The following is a 17079-nucleotide window of genomic DNA, read 5'->3' as shown; positions in this document are numbered from 1 at the left end:
GCAGAGGCACAGAAAGCTTGTTTGTACACTATGTAACAGCAAAGAAAGCACAGCATTATACATATACATTCTGCATATACAGAACATTGTAGTAGTGAATCCTTAGATTCTTGAAAAAATAATCTGATGAGAAAGACAGCAAATTGGAAACATTTAATTACCTGATACATTTATCAATATTTACCAAGTTTCTGTGGGAGACTGTCTATGCCAAAAGAGATCTCTCATTATTCAGCCAGAAGTATTTTCATACCTACTGATACCGTACTTGACAGAAAGAATAACAATTTTTTTCAGCACAATATATCTAAGCTAATTTGGCTGTTCTGAGGATGGGCTGAAGAACTTTTACAAGAAGGTTAAGATAAGTTCATGGCCTGAGAGATAGACCATGAATACGTAAATAATTCAGATAAATGCCGTCCTATTTTGGTTAAGAACAGTATCAAAATCCAAACACCTTATAAATGTTACAAGTCAAAGGACTTTAAAAAAGCAAAAGCTAAAAAGAATAATATCCGTGGTCTCAGTTCAGTGGTTTATTACAGCATAATCAAAAACCTACTGGAGATACAGGCAGACATCGCTACATTTCAAATGTGGCTAAGAGAGACATTTAATTTATATTTCTAGGATTATACATTCAGAAGTGAATAAAAATCAGTAACACCACATGACTGAATCCTGAAAATTGTCAGAATGACAAATCTTAAGTACGGGCATTGTTGTAATTCATTGGGTGCTCACCTGCTGGCAGCAGAGACTTCCTTTGTTTTCTTTCCCTCCACAGAAGCCAAATGCTGTTCGAGTGCCTCAAGCAAGCTGCTGGGTGCCTAAAATTAAAAGTATTTATAGAACACTGCTTCTATCAACACATCGTTGTTTAGTACACGGAGTTGTTTTCTCCAACTAAACACAAACCATCTCATACACCAGTAATAGTGCCTTTGGGTTTTGTTGCCATTCTACACACCCAAATTCCATCTACTCAGTGGTAGTTCCTTAAAAGGAGTGAGACTACAGAGGCAGGAAGGAAGGATTCCCCAGAGTGGCTCTGCTTCTGTGCACGCGAGTTAGATTCTTGGTTTTGGTAACAGTATTTGCTACGTTAGAATTGATGAAGCACTACTCCCTTAAACTCACAGAAGCCCCAAAACAAAGACCTGGCATTTTTGATCTACTTTCCCAAGCAACAACAAAAACCCAATCACTCTCCATTCAAACATTTTCAGTCAAAGGCTTGCAGTAGAAACACCTGACAACAGCAGGATGCTAGGTTGGATATAATAGGGAATCAAATATAATCTGATCCCAAGGACACTACTCCAGACTGAGTAGATATTCAACGTGTAACTGTACAATAAACCAACCCCATTACTCTAAGTGAAATAAATCCTACTGTAGATTTATATTAAGGGAATGTACCTCCAAAATTTAAATCTATTTGCCGGCTCAGTCCTCCTCACCTGGCAGGGTTTCAGAGACATTAAGCCTCTCTTACCACTTGCCAACTTTCAGAAGGTAGAACAGATGTAACAGGCATTGTTTGGAAGAAAAACAAACTTGCCCTTGCTAGCCCTTCTGTACCAAAAGCTAGAACAAGGCATTTCCCGAAAAGAGGAAAATATTATTCACACAAGGCCGAGGTAGGCAAGCTTCCCTTTGAAATACTGAGCACAATTCTAGCTTCTCACTTTCATTGAAGGCAAATTCAAGCTAGATTAATCGAGAAATGCAAAAAAAAAAAAAAAAAAAAAAAAAAAAAAAAAAAAAAAAAAAAAAAAAAAGGCAATCAGAATAATCCTATAAAACTGCTTGTCTTAAAATGAAGACCTGAGCTTAGCTTACCTCACTCTACTTAAGAAATATAAGACAGTGTATTTACCTCAACAACAGGTCATGAATAAATTCAGCATTTGACTCAGACAGCTAAATCCCAAGGGGGACACTTTGAAATACCCTTTTGGAAAGGTACCAAGGACAAAAAAACCCAAACAAAACAAAAAAAACCAAACAAAAACAATAAGCAAAAAACGAAACAACAAAAAAAAAAAGGCAATCAAACCAAATCTCCCCATACTTTTACTTTTCAGGAGGCACAATAGCTTGCAAAAGGCATTGCATAGTACAACTACTTAGATAATCTTAGTAGCAGGAGACTATGCCCTAATTCCAGAAAGCTTTTCCTTGTCTTTTTTTCCTCCCGAAAACTTATTTGTATGGAAATGCATATTCTGTACTTATTTTTTCTAAAACCCTCTGAACAACCCCCTCAATCACAAGAATTAAACCAAACAATCCAGTAACCTCCTCTGAACTATCTCACTACTGCAGATATCCTCCAACAAAACATCAAACTTGGAGTGAACAGGGTAGTTTTATGTCAGAAATTATACTTCGGCTAATCCAGCCACTGACTTGAGAAAGGCTATATTTCATGATTCACCTCCATCCCCCACCCCCGAAAACACATGACAGACTAACATCCATACAGAGGGAAACAACCCAGTTATGTTCATGAAATACAGGAACAGCTATTAACAGAAAGCAACATCACTGTGAAACAGGGCACCTACAAAGGAAAAGACTTTCTTCACAGAAACAGGCAAAAGTGGCAGTATTAAGAAATTCCAGCAAATCCTTTTGAAGTGGCACTAATGGACGTACAATTATTCAACTCATATTAAATGTAATGCAATTTTCTAAGTGGAATGTTTAATAGTGGCACTACAATTGCCAAAATGCATAGGATGCTGAGGTCTACCACCAGCTCAGAAGTGCATTTCTCATATAAGTGCACTTAAAACAAAAGAGCTGAGCTATTAGAAATAAAATGTTGTAGGCACAGTAGATATTAAGTATTTTCTCACTGAAAGTTTCAGATAAAAAAAGCAGCAAAATGAAGTTAAATACCCCTATTCCCAGCAAATAAAAAAACCCCACTTGCTTTCAAGAACCTTATAATGACCCAATTAAGTGGACAAGTGCACACTAACCTAGTGAGGTATAAATAACTTCAGACTTGAGTATAATGTGATTAGCATAATACAGGCCAGCTGAATACTGCAGTACTAATCAAAAGACAAAGTATGACGCTAAGATCAAACATCAAGAGAAAACTTCAAACTACTGTTTTAATCATTACCTGCTTTTACCCTGATGGTTTCAGTCATATTTCTTTTATACCACAAAGGCAAGTTCTTAAAGTGATTAATATTAAATGCTAGGAGTAAGCATTAAAGATCTGTACTTTGAAGCATGCATGATTTCAGATGGGATTCATACTGCAGGCAGTAATGAACATCACTAACAATGGAAGTTTGTGGCTTAGGTTTGATTTTCCATTTTAAAAAGACACTGATTAAGGTTAGGCAAATCTTCACATTAGATTTTTTTTTTCATGATTAACCCATGAAATTCAATTTCAAGAAGTTCATGTAGGATTAGATGTGACTGTTCAAACATTACACATTAGATTTTTAGTTTCTCACTGACTGCCCTCCAACAGCTCCAGTACTCGAGCTCTAAGGCACTGCAGTTTGTGCCCGAGTCTCCTCAGGTTGTATATTGTACCCTGCAGGTTGCTTGGTGCTACAGAAATAATGACAAACACTCTGCTCTGTTGGGTTGGCCCTAGGTAGAAATAAAACACCCTATAAACAGAAGGGACTCACAAAGAATAACCTTGTTGACCTCTGTGGACTATCAGTGTTTCCTGCTCACCAGGTCAAACCATATTGTCACCACCCTTCCTGCCCCTCAGTTTATCCTCACTGGAAGGTGTTTCCCTGCATTCCACCTTTCAGACTGAGTTTTCCAGCACACAACCTGCATTGCAGGTGTCCCTCATACTACTGAGTAAAATAAAAGCCAGCATTAACAGCTGATATAGAAACATCAAGTTTATTCTTCAGACTTAAGGGGACGGAAAAAAATTTCAACTGAACCTGCTGACTGTCATATTTAAGTGTGTTGGAACACATTAAATTAGAGTGAAATAGAAAGTTTTCCTCTAGGTATGGCAAGACACTTCTGGCTTATCTGCCAAGGAATCCTCTGTGATAAAGACCGGAAGTTATTGAAAAATAGGTTTTTTTGTGGGTTTTATTGCTTTAAACAATCAAAAAAAATCTCATTAAGAACTGCAAAGTGTAAGTATTGAATACATTTAATCCATGTGAGAAGTTACTATACATATTTCCCACATATAAATACATAGAAGAGAATACAGTCTTGAGAAGAATGATTACTACAATACATACCAACCTTTAAAAACCGAAAGAACAAAATAATTGGGTTAATCAATATGCAGTGTACACTGACCTGAGTAAGATCTGGAATGTCACCCTGATCAATTCCAACTTGCTAGATTTACAAAATAAGAAGGAAAAGAAAGCACATTACTACATGCAGTGGCAATGAAAAAAACTAGCAGAGTCTGAATAGAAGCTAGCATATTAAAAGAGGATATTATAACTTTCTGAACTGGTATAAGTTTCACTAGGAACACACCTTAAAATCACAAATGCATTAAACAGCACATCAAGGCAAGCTTAGCTTTTCATCCAGCCTAACTTTCATGCAGAAAAGCCTGCTAGAAGCATTAGAAACAGCCACATAACTTACTGAAACCAATTATCAATTTTTAAGTACTTACAGTAAAGGAGAGCCATAAATATCTTTAAATAGACTGTAATAATCAGTTTATACACTTTGGAACATTCATAAAATTTGTAATGATACTTCAGAAAGTTTACTATGTGGTCTGGCTAATAGAAAGGATACCCAAGAATCCCACTCCATGTTAATAAACATATACAATCTTTAAAATACCTAATATCTAGAATACTTCCTTGTATAGTGAAGTTAAGCAAACAATCTGTTTAAAGGTGTTTCTATGAATATTGATACTATACCAATACAGACAGCTAAATTATATCCTTTCCATACATGTAGATTTATTTACCTCTGCTACTTTGAGGAACTCTGACAATTTGGTCATTCTGGCTAGAAATTTTTTGTAAATATCCAAGCCTTCTTTGCACTGGTTCTTCTTCATATCAAAATATCTTTCTGAGGATGCAAATAATACTCTTGTAAGATAATACCTTCCCCAGCAAAAAGCTGATACAGTATTATAGAAGTTGACATAAGCTTCAATAAAAGAACAGATAGCAGTAACTAAAACTATTCAGATTTTACAGGAATACCTGAAACCTTTCATAAGTCAGTCAATATAAAACCACTGATTTTTCTGTTTCAGTGTATTAGACTATAATGCAAAAATTTATTAAACATGGATGTGAATCAGTGCAAATTGTTAAATTAGGTATTATGGTGAATATTTTCAAAAAGTCAGCTTATTAGCTGGCAATGAGACAAATTATGTTATCATTTGAAAATATTCCTGGTATTTATTTACCTTTTTAGACCCTTTATCAATACATTTTGATACCGAAGTGGCTACATACACTGAACTGACCTACCAAAAGGAGCATCAACCACATCCTTCACTTTTTTCACTATATACTTACAAATATGGCACCGAGTAAAAACTAATGGATTAACAGAACAAAATGATGGTTTCATTCATAAATTTGCTTAAATGGTAATGAAAAGACTTTGCTAGGAGCTTATCACCCTTTTAAAAAAATTCCCGACATTTCATCTCATCAGCTCAGGCAGATTCAGGTACCAGTCAAAGGTGACCAGTTAAGTTTTAAAGAAAGTACAGGAAAACAGAATTCAGCCATACTGTGAGTGTATTAAATACTCAAAACGCCACATATCTCACCAAACCCTTACAGTCCAATTGCAATGGTTATCCATTGCACTTTCATGGTATTTTTGTTTAAGTCTCACCAATCAGCCTCTCATTTCACTTTGTTTCAAGATGTATTCTTCCAGGTAGAAGTGGATGTGTAAGCCTATGCTCCTGGTCACTAAAACTAAGATAGGCTTAATTTAATAACAATAGAGCAGAGAGAATTTTTTAAGAAACTGCAGCCAGAAATTGTCTGTCTTCTTTAGTTTTCTCAATATCTTTCACAAAATTCAAAAGCTAAAAAAATTCTCACATACCTAAAAGATTAATAATCCCCTCATTGTATGCTGCAAAAAGTCTAATGGAATCTTTAAAGAGGAGCATAAAGGCAGCATTTATAACACCATTTGTTAGTTCATTTGGATTTGCCTGTGTAGAAAGCAATGAGAAAGTAAATTAGTATTTAACAAAATAATGAAACTCTCACTTCAAAATGAGAGAGTGTTACTTAACATTGAGTTTAAAGTACATACATCAAAATCAAGGAGTGCATCAAGCTGGTTCTGTATTATTGGAAGGGTTTTCAGAAGCTTTTCAGGATTCATAGTTCTCATCACTCCATCTATCCTACAGAGTAGAACACACACATTTACATAAGATACAGAGATCTCACCTCACATTGTATTGTTTCAACAATACAATATTGTTTCAAAGGGCCAGAAGAAAACCGTTCTATGACAAGCTCAAGAACAACTGTGTTCCTCGTTGTCCTGCCCCCTGCAACAGGAAGGATCAAACAGAAGTAGCAGTAGTAGTCTTACCCTCTTTTCATTTTGGTGAAGTCAACTGCTACAAGTCTATATGAAAGTGCTTTTTCATTCAAGTATCTGCTGTATCGCCGAATGAAGGTAGACATATCATAGCCTAAAAGTTAAGCATTTGTAAGTTAGACATTATGAAGGGGTACAGTTTTTCAGTTCTTCTCAAGAACGTCCTCCTACTAGCCTATTTCATGTTAGCTTGCATAAAAAGTCCTTCCTAGGCACTTCCCAGGATCTTGAGATGTGACGTTAGTTTCTTCCCAAGTTGCTAAGATTAGGAAAGCATTTGTTGCAATTATGAAAACAAACATCTAAACACATTAAAATATTAGACAAGAACTGAGCATAAAAGATTAGGCAAGCACCAAGCAGTTCTTGTTAAGATGTTCTTGAAATTAGAATAAAAATGTACTCCTAGTAAAATGATGAAGTTTGGTAACTTATCTGCCATCCCTCAAAACCCACATAAAGACCTAAAAACGTGTTCTATCACTAGCAAGTAAAGGACTTATCAGAGATTTGAAAAAGTTCTCTTTATTCATACAGCACATCCTAGTTACCGTTCCATGCACTCTAACAGTAAATATTTACTCCTGAGGCTTTAAAATGTAACAACAAAAATTATTATTGTGCTGATAATTCATCAGGTTTATTCTAATGAGCATCAATAGCTCACTTTGTAAAATTTACAGCTGTGTGTGCAATCCTACATACATTACAGACAGATTTCTAGCACTCACCTAGGTAACTCAATCTCACCTGACTCATGTCTACATTCTTTGATGTCTCACACAATAAAATCAAAACACTCTTTCATTTAAGTGTAATTTAGCTCCTGGTATGCACTGACACATGCACCATCACAGAGAAAAAAAATCAGTACAGTTATTTCCTTCAGTGAAAGATCCTTACCCTGCATGGCACTTTTGTCTAGGTAGTTATTTAAGTTGAACAAAGTGTTCCGGGATGCAAGATACTGGATAAAGCGCTGTTGGTGAAGAAAAAGTTGAGAATGTAATTGTTGTGAGTCAAAACAGAAGCATATGACAAGCAAGCTACACTCATCTTGTAACTGTTTCTAGTAACCTCCATCTACAATAGAAATTAGTTAAAAGGGAAAAATTTAGAGGAAAACCTGAAAATACTTACTAGCAAAGCCTTTGAAGTCCAAAACTAGATTGAGCAAAATATAAATTTAAACTAAACAAACAGACATCACTGCTCATGAATAACGTACTAATACTAAAATACTAATAATCCTAAAGGAAGCTGCTTATTTAACTTTGTACTTTAGAACAGACAAGCTGGAAAACACAAAACAAAAATACTCCTTGCATTATCCAAACTCCTGAAGTTTGACCTAGTTCAACTGCTGTAGTGTGAAGAGCACACTAAGTTTTACAGGTCATTTCAATCAAGTTCACATAGCTTTGCAGAGAGGAGGAACACCAAGCTTTCACAGCAGTTTAATGGCTGGAAAGCACTTTTAAGAATCATAATTTCGAAGTTACCAGTGGTCAACAATAATTTCTTAGGTCAATGACCACACACGGGTTCAGGGCTGTCACCTGACCAAAGTTTATTTTTTAACATAAGGCTTGTGCAAGAGAGGCTGCATTTCTAACTCCATGTTATTGACTAGGAAGCTTTTAATAAACTGTGATGAAAATTTAAGTGAATTAAATGCAGTAGGACGATGTTTCAGAGGAATGTTAACAGCAACAACATTTGAAGACTCAGCCAATTAGATGATGTCTTGCAAGATCTAATATTCTAGTCACCATATTCGTCTCCCCTTTAGCAAGTATTCTTATCTGTTATTAGGTTGGCTGCACATTTATGGAGTGCTAACAAGACTCTTCTGCTGTGCTCTTACTGATAAGCACTACCCTAATGAAATAAAGGTCTTCAGAAGTTTTCAAGCCTTTATTCTAGAAAGGTCACTCATTATTTCCTCACAGACCAATCCAGATACCTGCAGGTAAATTGCAAACGCTGATATATTTTGGTATTGAAATAATGAAGGAATATTTTCTTTCCTCTGGACAAATACTTCAGAGCCATCAGCAGAAGAAAAACAAAATCTTTGAAAAACTGAAGTGTATATCTAATGCTTTACAGATTGAGACAATTTTTAAAAGCTGTCAAGTAAGCTTTAACAGAATGAATCATGTCTTACCTCATTTCCATACATCATGAGGTGGTGTGTTGTAATTAGAGCTTTGAACACTACAACCCAGCTACTGTTTGCAGTTCTCTCAAAGAGTGTATCTGCCAACTGTGGAATATTCACATTCATTTCATTTGTGCACTGTATTAGATCTAAGTCAAAGGAAAAAAAAAAAATCAAAGCATTACAATGAGTTACATGCTCAGAGGATCAACAGGTTATTTTGTGGTTTTTATACTGAGAATTCATACTGGAAGCATTAACTTCAGTTCTTTGTTTAAGAAATAATTGAGCTCCTTTATCCTCCTTGCTCAGATTTACTACATTTTACTGAAACATTCCAAGTATGAACTTCAAAGGCATTTCAATAATTTTATGGAGTCCAAGTATCTCATTAATAAATAACCTGTTCCACTAAAGTGGAGCCCAAATTAGTATCTGAAAGCCGGTGTGAGCAACCTTCTGGACGCTCAATGCCCAAAGCTACTCAATCTAACAAAAAAAAAAAAAAAAAAGAAAATCTGAGAAGCAAGGAAAAGCTGAGACATCCCAACCTCATGAGATCAATAGGCAGCACAACCCTGCCACTGTGACCTAGGCCCAGGTAGTCACACTTTTTTATATTAAAGCCTGAGATATACCAATGATCCATCACAAAATACTCAGTAGACTTGTGATGGATCATTGGTATATCTCAGGCTAAAATATAAAAAAGCTTTGTGTGTCCTAGACTGACAATAAACTCAATACTAGAACATTAACTCGGGAGGTCAGAGACAGAGAGGTTTAAGACTCTGCCTGAGATTTAATTTAGTACAAAACCAGAACAGGCTCCAGCAGACACATGGCAAGAGCACTTGCCTGAGAAGGCTAAAGAAGGTACTTGCTAAGAAAAGAGCAGAGAACTGAATCCAGGACTACTCTAAACCACCTCAAGACATGCGCATCAGACATTTATTCTCTCTCTGTGCTAAATTTGGCTCAGGTGTGATCAAAGTACACCCTTAGGACTGGTCAAGGCCAGTAAAACAAACATCTGGTTTGAAAAGCTTCCTTTGTGGCCTCTCATTTAAGCTGAGCCTGTGAGCAGCCCATTGGTAGCAGAGCCCATTGCTGTTTGTGCAGCTTGTCTGCACAAGGACCTGAAGAAGGGCAGGTACCTGGGAAGCCGGGCAGCAACTGAGTTCTGAAGTGTTGGCACCACTGAAACAGCCAACTGCTCTGCCTTAGCAGCAGCATGGAGAGGACAGACTGTGCCATCATAAGCACTTTAAACGGCAACTTAGAGCTCATACATTGATAATTTAAGACAAAATATTTCACAGAAATAGTGCACTTAAAATTTGTATCTTTCTAGTGCACAGAGTATATTACAGATGGACCTGAACTAAAGATTGCTTTATTAAGGAAAAAGTGCTTTGATTAAGGATTGCTCTTTAAAATAGTTTAATAACCAGAGTAATTTTGACAGAGTAAAGAACTTTAGTATCTCATCAAGGTAAAAATCTATGAAATGCAAGTTATAATAAGTTACTAATTTCATTCAGATGTCAGAGATTTCCAAATACATACAAAACATAAAAGCTGGGATTAAAACTTTCACTCTTATTAGCAACACACAAAAATGCTGAAATAACTGCACAAAAAGAAGAGCACTAGAAAGAAGCTTTAAGCAAGCTATACATCAAAACCTTATTGATGAGTAGTATTCTTGTACATTGAGTATACTTCAATTATTTACAAATGCGAACTTGCTCAAAACCCAAGTAATCTGTTAGCTACTGCTCCCTACTCATGGTTATATCATCAGATGCTCTGTCAAATTAAGAAATATTTTAACTTAGAAGTCCAAACAGTCTATAGGCAATTATTGTCCCATATAATGAAGCAAGCCCCAGAATTTAAACATAGAAAAAATATTAAATTATAATTTAACAGCCTCATCAATTGAATGAGAATTTTGTTGTGACATTTCTAAGCAGTTCTCTCAAAACACACTAGGGCAACTAAGTCTTCCTAAATCCAATCAGTTTATAATCAAGTATTATAGAAATACATGGAAAACACTGAGCAGTATCTAAGCGCAGCAGTTGATGTGTCTGTACCCTCTACAGAAGTGTTATAGGACTATAACCAGTCCTACTCTCAGTTTATAAAAACCAACCAACAAAAATCTCACAAACTCTTTTCAAGAGCAATACCTATAAAACTAGGCAACAGTTAAAGAAGTTCCATTATCTGCTGAGGTCAAAGACCACACAGCCTATCAAAAATATTAATTCAGCACAAAGTCCTTTTGCTTCACATAACCAGTAAGCAAGTCATATTTTTTACTGACGATTTTTCAATATTAAATGTGCTTATTAAATAACAGATGAAACTCGGAAGGAATATCCAGGTTAAAAACCAAAATCTTGCTGCTGTCCAGTCAAGCTAGCCAAGCTGTTTTCATTTGTATTTTGCCAGTGCTCCCCAGAGACATTTCTGTACTGTCACCTTCCCTCAAGCTAAAGTCTCCCAGCAGATGTTCCAGCAGACCTCGAGATGATGCTAACACTGGGAGATCCTCTGCACATTCTAATGTCTGCATCTGCTATTGACTGTTGTTACAGTGCTGCTCGGGCACAATGTGACAGGAATACTACTGTTAGCACCTGCATGCAGTGCTCTAACTGGTGAACTCTCCTTAAGCCCCACATCCATAAAACAAGTTTTGGCTTATACCAGAATAAAGGTTTACTTCCACAAGAAATCATGCAGATGTCTTCTGTCAAGTGTCAGTAACAGAGTGGAGCTGACAGAACTCTGCTGTATTTGAGAAGCTCTTTCGTTATTGTTTCATTCTCAAGTGTGTGCACTTCTGTGTAAGATACGTGTCTGTCCATTTCAAAAGGCAACCAAAAATGAAATACTTCACATAGGAAGGGCCACTAGGAGTCTAATTCAAGACATGGCTGAGGTTCGAGGGCCTGAGTGAGCTGCCAGCCCCATGGACTCGAGACATGCGCTGAAGACAACACTCACTGGCTTCCCTGAAGACAATTTTTACAGGGGGTACTCAGCATAGCATGGTCTTTGATTCCAAAATCTACTTCAAAACCCAAGCACATAAGTCACAGTTACCAATATCAAAGAACACATGCTTAGACAAACAAAATGTATCTCAAAAATACTAAACTAAGCAAAAAATGTCAGTGCATTTTATAGACTAAAATTGGGCTTTCTTAAGAGCATGTTGCAAAAGAACAAGTTTAAAAATAAGGCTACTTCAAGACTTCAATAAGGCTGCTTGGGGAAATTTTAGAAGTTATTTTACAGCTAGCAATAAAAATAAAGCTGGTATTATATTTTAATTCTACAATTGAGACCCATATTTGAGAAATGGCACTTGCATTTCTTTTTATGTTTCTTCTAAGTCTGCAAAAGGAGTATCTATATAGAGACAACTGTAGTGATCTATTACAGCTGGTGACACAGAAGGAAAAGGCTATTATCCCCATACATCTGGAAGTATAAAGGAACACATGCACCTGAGAGACTGACAGCTGGGCAATGGTAACATGGATGTTGGCAGCAAAAACTGCAATGAAATGCACAGGGTGAATGATGCTAATTTTCTTATCACAATACTTATCTAAATACTTCGCAATTCAAAGGATTCTGCCAATTACCCAGAGGAATAATTTCAACTGCAAGTGAATCTGCAGTGCTATTTCTAGAATGGACTTTAGAAACATGTTAACATCACACAGGAAAAAAAACAACCAAACAAAAAAATTAAAATAAATAAATAAATCTAACAGCTTTAAGCCAGAAGACTACCATAGGGGTTTTCAAGCAGCCTGGAAGAGCTCTGGAAATCTTACTGCCTAATAGAATACTGAGTATTTCATTTCCAGAACTCATCTGAAATACTGGCACATTATCTATGAAGTTATACAGCTCTTTGGAGAGCAGCATGCACAAATCCAGATATTAAAAACAAAATAAAATATACATCAGGTTTTTGGAAAATTCTCAGCCAGGCACCAACAATAACTGACATATTTTTCAACTTTTAAGTAAGAGGAAAAGATTTTCTTGAGTCAAGAATCTCTCTCAAGAGAGCTGTAAATACATAAGATAAAGGCAACCATAACATAATGTATTTCTTCCGTTTTGTCACAGGACTGAAACTTCCCTAAGACAGAATGTAAGAATTCAGACCATTTTCCTCAGTCCCAGCAGTCTTAAAAAAATACATGTTCTTCTAAAAAGTTGCATCATAGATGGCACATTATAAAAATGTAAAACATCAGAGCCACTTCAGCCAGCTTTCTCAATGTAGCCTAGAAATGTAACAATTTTTGCTGGAAGTCTTAAAAGATAGTACTCAACTGTTTGCTCATAGTGCATGTTTTGAGAGCAATCTTTAAATTTCAGTTAGAGAGTAACAGCTAAATCTGAATTTGGAGTTACTTTACCACAAGCAAAGCAACTCAGCTATTCCATCCCACTCCCCCACTAAACAAGGATGCAGGACAGACAGCCCATAATCGTTTTAAGAAAAGCTATATACAATCCCCATTTATAGATCCCAACAATATTAACTATTTTTTCATTCGAGGTATTGTATTGAAAAACTTCACAAATTGCTGAAGAACTTCAAATGAATGACAGGCACTGGTCTGTGTAATGAGTTCAAGAAAATGCCTTTGTTCTGTATCACAACTTACACATCTCTGCAAGAACCACACTGCATCAGCATTTATTTGACAGTCAAAAGCTCTGGTTGCCAAAAGAGTGGGCAGTACCAGAATTACAGCGCCGGAATTACCACTTCTTAGAAGGTTTCCAAAGCTTGTATACATATGGGAGTTTTAAGTTTTGATTAGCCCTTCCCCTCCCTTGTGCTTCTTAAGTGGGCTATATACAAGTTAAACAGAAACTGTTTTTTCATTACTGTTTAAGCTGCAATTAATTTAGGGGTTTGTTTTCTCCAAGTTTTGGTCTACACACAAGTCTACTCTGCCAGTTCCCAGCTTGGCTACAGCTTTAATTTATTCTTTTTTCTTGTAAATCTTCAGTAGTTAGACAAGAGGAGGTTTGCCTCCAAAAGCATAACAGCCCCACTCTGCTGCAAACTAGACTGTGAAGGCTGAGGAAGTCACAGAATGCACACTGAGAAAGAAGAGACAAGACCTTCTGGTGCTCCACTAAGAGCAACGATCAGACTCTATATAACATTTTATATTACCTGAAAATATTACAAAATACTACAGAAATAGATCTGTTTACTTATTTAGGACACCATGACCTACTTTAAAGGTTAAGTCCCCAAGTATGCCCATTGACATTGCTTAGGTTTTGGGTGGGTTTTTTGTGGGTGTTTTTTCACTCTTAAAGTAAAATATGACTACACTACTCAGCAGTTAGTAGTCAGACAAACCGCAAGACTCTTAAATATTAGTTCAGACCCTGCATATGTAACACCTTTCTATAAAAACTTATATTGTAATACTACAGTTTTTCTTGCAGAGGAAACTTGGCAGTAAGGGAATTTTAAGAATTAATCTGAGCAGAGGACACAAACGGATACTCCTCCACAATCCCTGATACAACTGCAGCAACTCTCAAAAAACCGTTCCTGGTAAAGCTTTTTCCTGAGCAGCAATTACAAATAATACCAGATGGTGTAGCATTTTGAATGACATACACATGTAGTGACTAGAGTACAACTACCAGAGTTTTATATTAAATCCAAGCTATATTTTCAACTTCATAATGTACTTAAATTGGGAAGCACTTGCACAGTGTCTTGGAAAAACATACTGTATGTCTTTTTCCTCCAGAGATTACAATATTTCATATCTACCTGCCCACATTTAATACAAGTAAATCTTGTGCAAAAGTGAAAAAATAAGAAGTGCTACTCAAAGGGTTGTGGATGTTTCAAAAGCAGTCCTGGGTATGCTCAGTGAAGACAGGAGCATGTTCACTGGGATTTTTCGAACCCCTTACAGACATATTTAATGTTCTATATTTGACATCTTTTTTTCCCTACCCCACCAAAGCATTCCTCTCCTTCAGATACCAAGTGACAACACATGCCAAAGTCATAGCAAATGAATTACACCAGAATACAGAACTCATCTGTCACAGAAGGAGATGGTCAGGAGACTGACTGACAGCTCTAAACAGCCTGGGATTAAAAGGAATTTGTTAGTCAAAAGGCAGTCTCAGTTTATGGTATTCTCAAGTTAAGAATTGTTCCATTTTCTTATTTTGTAAGGGTGACTTATAGCAGATGACATTATTTCAATAAGATTTTCAAACAACATACTAGCTTTTTTAGGATTCAGAAGCTTTCAAACTATTGAGCAAACTGCCACCACTTTCTGGCTTCCTGTTATGTTGCCATTTCTGGACTCAAATGTTACTTCATTTAACTTGTACCACAGGCAGAACCAGACCAGGACAAATAAGGTAACTTTAAAAAGGCATTTTTAAAAAACAAGTTATCAGTTACCCAGTTTTAAGGCTTTTAATTTCAACACAACAGCTGTAATGTTCACTACTGTAGCTGGATGCCACACATTCAGATCAATAACAAATGAAATATATATTTGGCTGGTTTTAACTGTTTGAACCACACCGAAAGCTCCCACACAAGCCAATACGAGCAGACCAGTGTCCCGGGGTCACACATCCCAACTATTCTCAAACAGTATAACCCAGAACGCTTCTGCCGAGAGCCTGAACCAGAAGCCCCTTTAGTACCATCAACTTGTACGAATCCTGCAAAACTACCAGACTGTCTTTGAAGAAACCAGCAAAAGGCTTCAAGCCTTTTTTCCTCTCTTTAATGGCAACACACACGCACTTACTTCGCTTTTACGAGCTGGAGAACGTACTTCGTGCACTTTTGAGCAGTCAGACAGGAACTCCAATTGCTACTCTGTTACTAAAGCCTGAAGCGGAGCAACACCACTGATACTTCTGCAGATTTCAGGGGTAACTCTCTGCATCTTTTGTTATAGAGAAAGAAGTTTTAACACACTAAGTTTAAACGTATTAGCGGCAACATACTCTCAATCAGAAGAAACGCACTGATCAATGTCGCCCTTCCCTTCGCTTTTAATCTTCTACCTCGTTTCGCGATCCGTAAGACAGAAAACTATGATATTTCGGGAAATATTCAAAATATTTAAAGGCTTTAGTCCACAGGATACAAGGGAGAACGAAAGAGTAGTTAAAAAATTAAATTCTGGCTTGCAACAGTAAACACACCTTTTTCCCAGGTGCCCGATTAATAAACAACACTGTATCCAGAGCACAAGAGCTAGGCAGCTCTCACCGGGAACAGCTAATGAGGTTGGATATTTTTGCTCCCCGGGCGCGACAGGGTATTACAAACCTCACATCCTCCACGTGGAAAGTAATTTCTGGAGATCATGCCAGTCAAGTCCACCCAGATTTACACGACAACCCCCTCCAGGTGCAAGCAGCAGGCTCTCCCCTCTCCCCCGCCCGTGGCCGGAGGGCCCGGCTGACGGGCTGCCGCGAGCTCGGAGCTCCTACTCCGGGTCCACCCGGCCCCGCCGCCAGCTCCTACTCACAGTCCAGGTGCTTCTTCTTGGGGCCCATCACCTCGTGAGTCGTCGCCTTGCACACAGCCTTGGCGACGGCCGAACCAGTCACACTGTGCTGCGCCGCCGTGATGCGGTCGGTGATCGACTGCCCCGACATCATCGCCGCGGCCCTGGCGGCGGCTCTGTCGCGGTGCCCCCGCAAGCCGGGGCGGCGGCTCCCCCGCGGCCGGGAGCGAGGGCAGGCTCCCGGAGGAAGGGCGCCGGCGGCTCCCTCCGACGGGAGCACTCGCCAGGCTCCGCCTCAGCGGCTCCTCTCGGCGGCCACCGCCGCCGCGGGGGCTCTTCCCGCTGCTCTGCGGAGCGGCGGCGATGATCGCTCGGCTCCCAGCACCGCTCGGCGCTGCCACCTCCACCCGCGGGTGTGCCCCGGCTTTCCCTTTCACATTACGCTCACAGACAAAATGGCGGCGGCCGCGGCGTCAGGTGACCGCGCGCCCGCCCCGCTCCCGCCCCGCCGCAGCCGAGCGGGGCCGGGGCCCGGCTGGATCGGGACTGCGAGAGGATCGGGAGCGGGATTCGAGCGGGGCAGGAGCCGAGGCCGCCACCCACGCCGGGCCTCAGGTGTCCGCGGGCGGTGGGGACCCACATCCGCAGCGCCGAGGCGCTCTGTGACTCGCCGCCTCCAGCAACACAGAATCACAGAATCAACTTGAATGGAAAAGGCCTCTGCCATCATTGACCCCTACCTGTGAC

General features: G+C 38.5%; 1 protein-coding gene across 5 annotated transcripts in view; it reads right to left on the bottom strand.

The window, feature by feature from the left end:
• VBP1 (VHL binding protein 1) overlaps window positions 1-16784 on the bottom strand; it is a 41810-nt gene extending 25026 nt beyond the window's left edge. For all 5 annotated transcript variants that reach the window (XM_088173264.1, XM_088173261.1, XM_088173262.1 and 2 more), the window contains exons 1-9: window positions 16354-16784; window positions 8765-8907; window positions 7498-7573; window positions 6586-6688; window positions 6298-6391; window positions 6082-6193; window positions 4967-5073; window positions 4324-4365; window positions 748-833 (exon numbers count right to left, since the gene is read on the bottom strand). In XM_088173264.1, coding sequence (XP_088029390.1) covers window positions 748-833; window positions 4324-4365; window positions 4967-5073; window positions 6082-6193; window positions 6298-6391; window positions 6586-6688; window positions 7498-7573; window positions 8765-8907; window positions 16354-16486 — 896 coding nt within the window. In that variant the 5' untranslated portion in view covers window positions 16487-16784. The remainder of the gene's footprint in view (window positions 1-747; window positions 834-4323; window positions 4366-4966; window positions 5074-6081; window positions 6194-6297; window positions 6392-6585; window positions 6689-7497; window positions 7574-8764; window positions 8908-16353) is intronic.
• Between the last annotated feature and the right edge of the window lie 295 nt (window positions 16785-17079).

This window comes from Sturnus vulgaris, chromosome 14 (assembly GCF_052056855.1).
Source record: "Sturnus vulgaris isolate bStuVul1 chromosome 14, bStuVul1.hap1, whole genome shotgun sequence".
Lineage (NCBI taxonomy): Eukaryota > Metazoa > Chordata > Aves > Passeriformes > Sturnidae > Sturnus > Sturnus vulgaris.
Note: the sequence above shows the minus strand (reverse complement) of the source record. Positions and strands in the feature narration are given on the sequence as shown.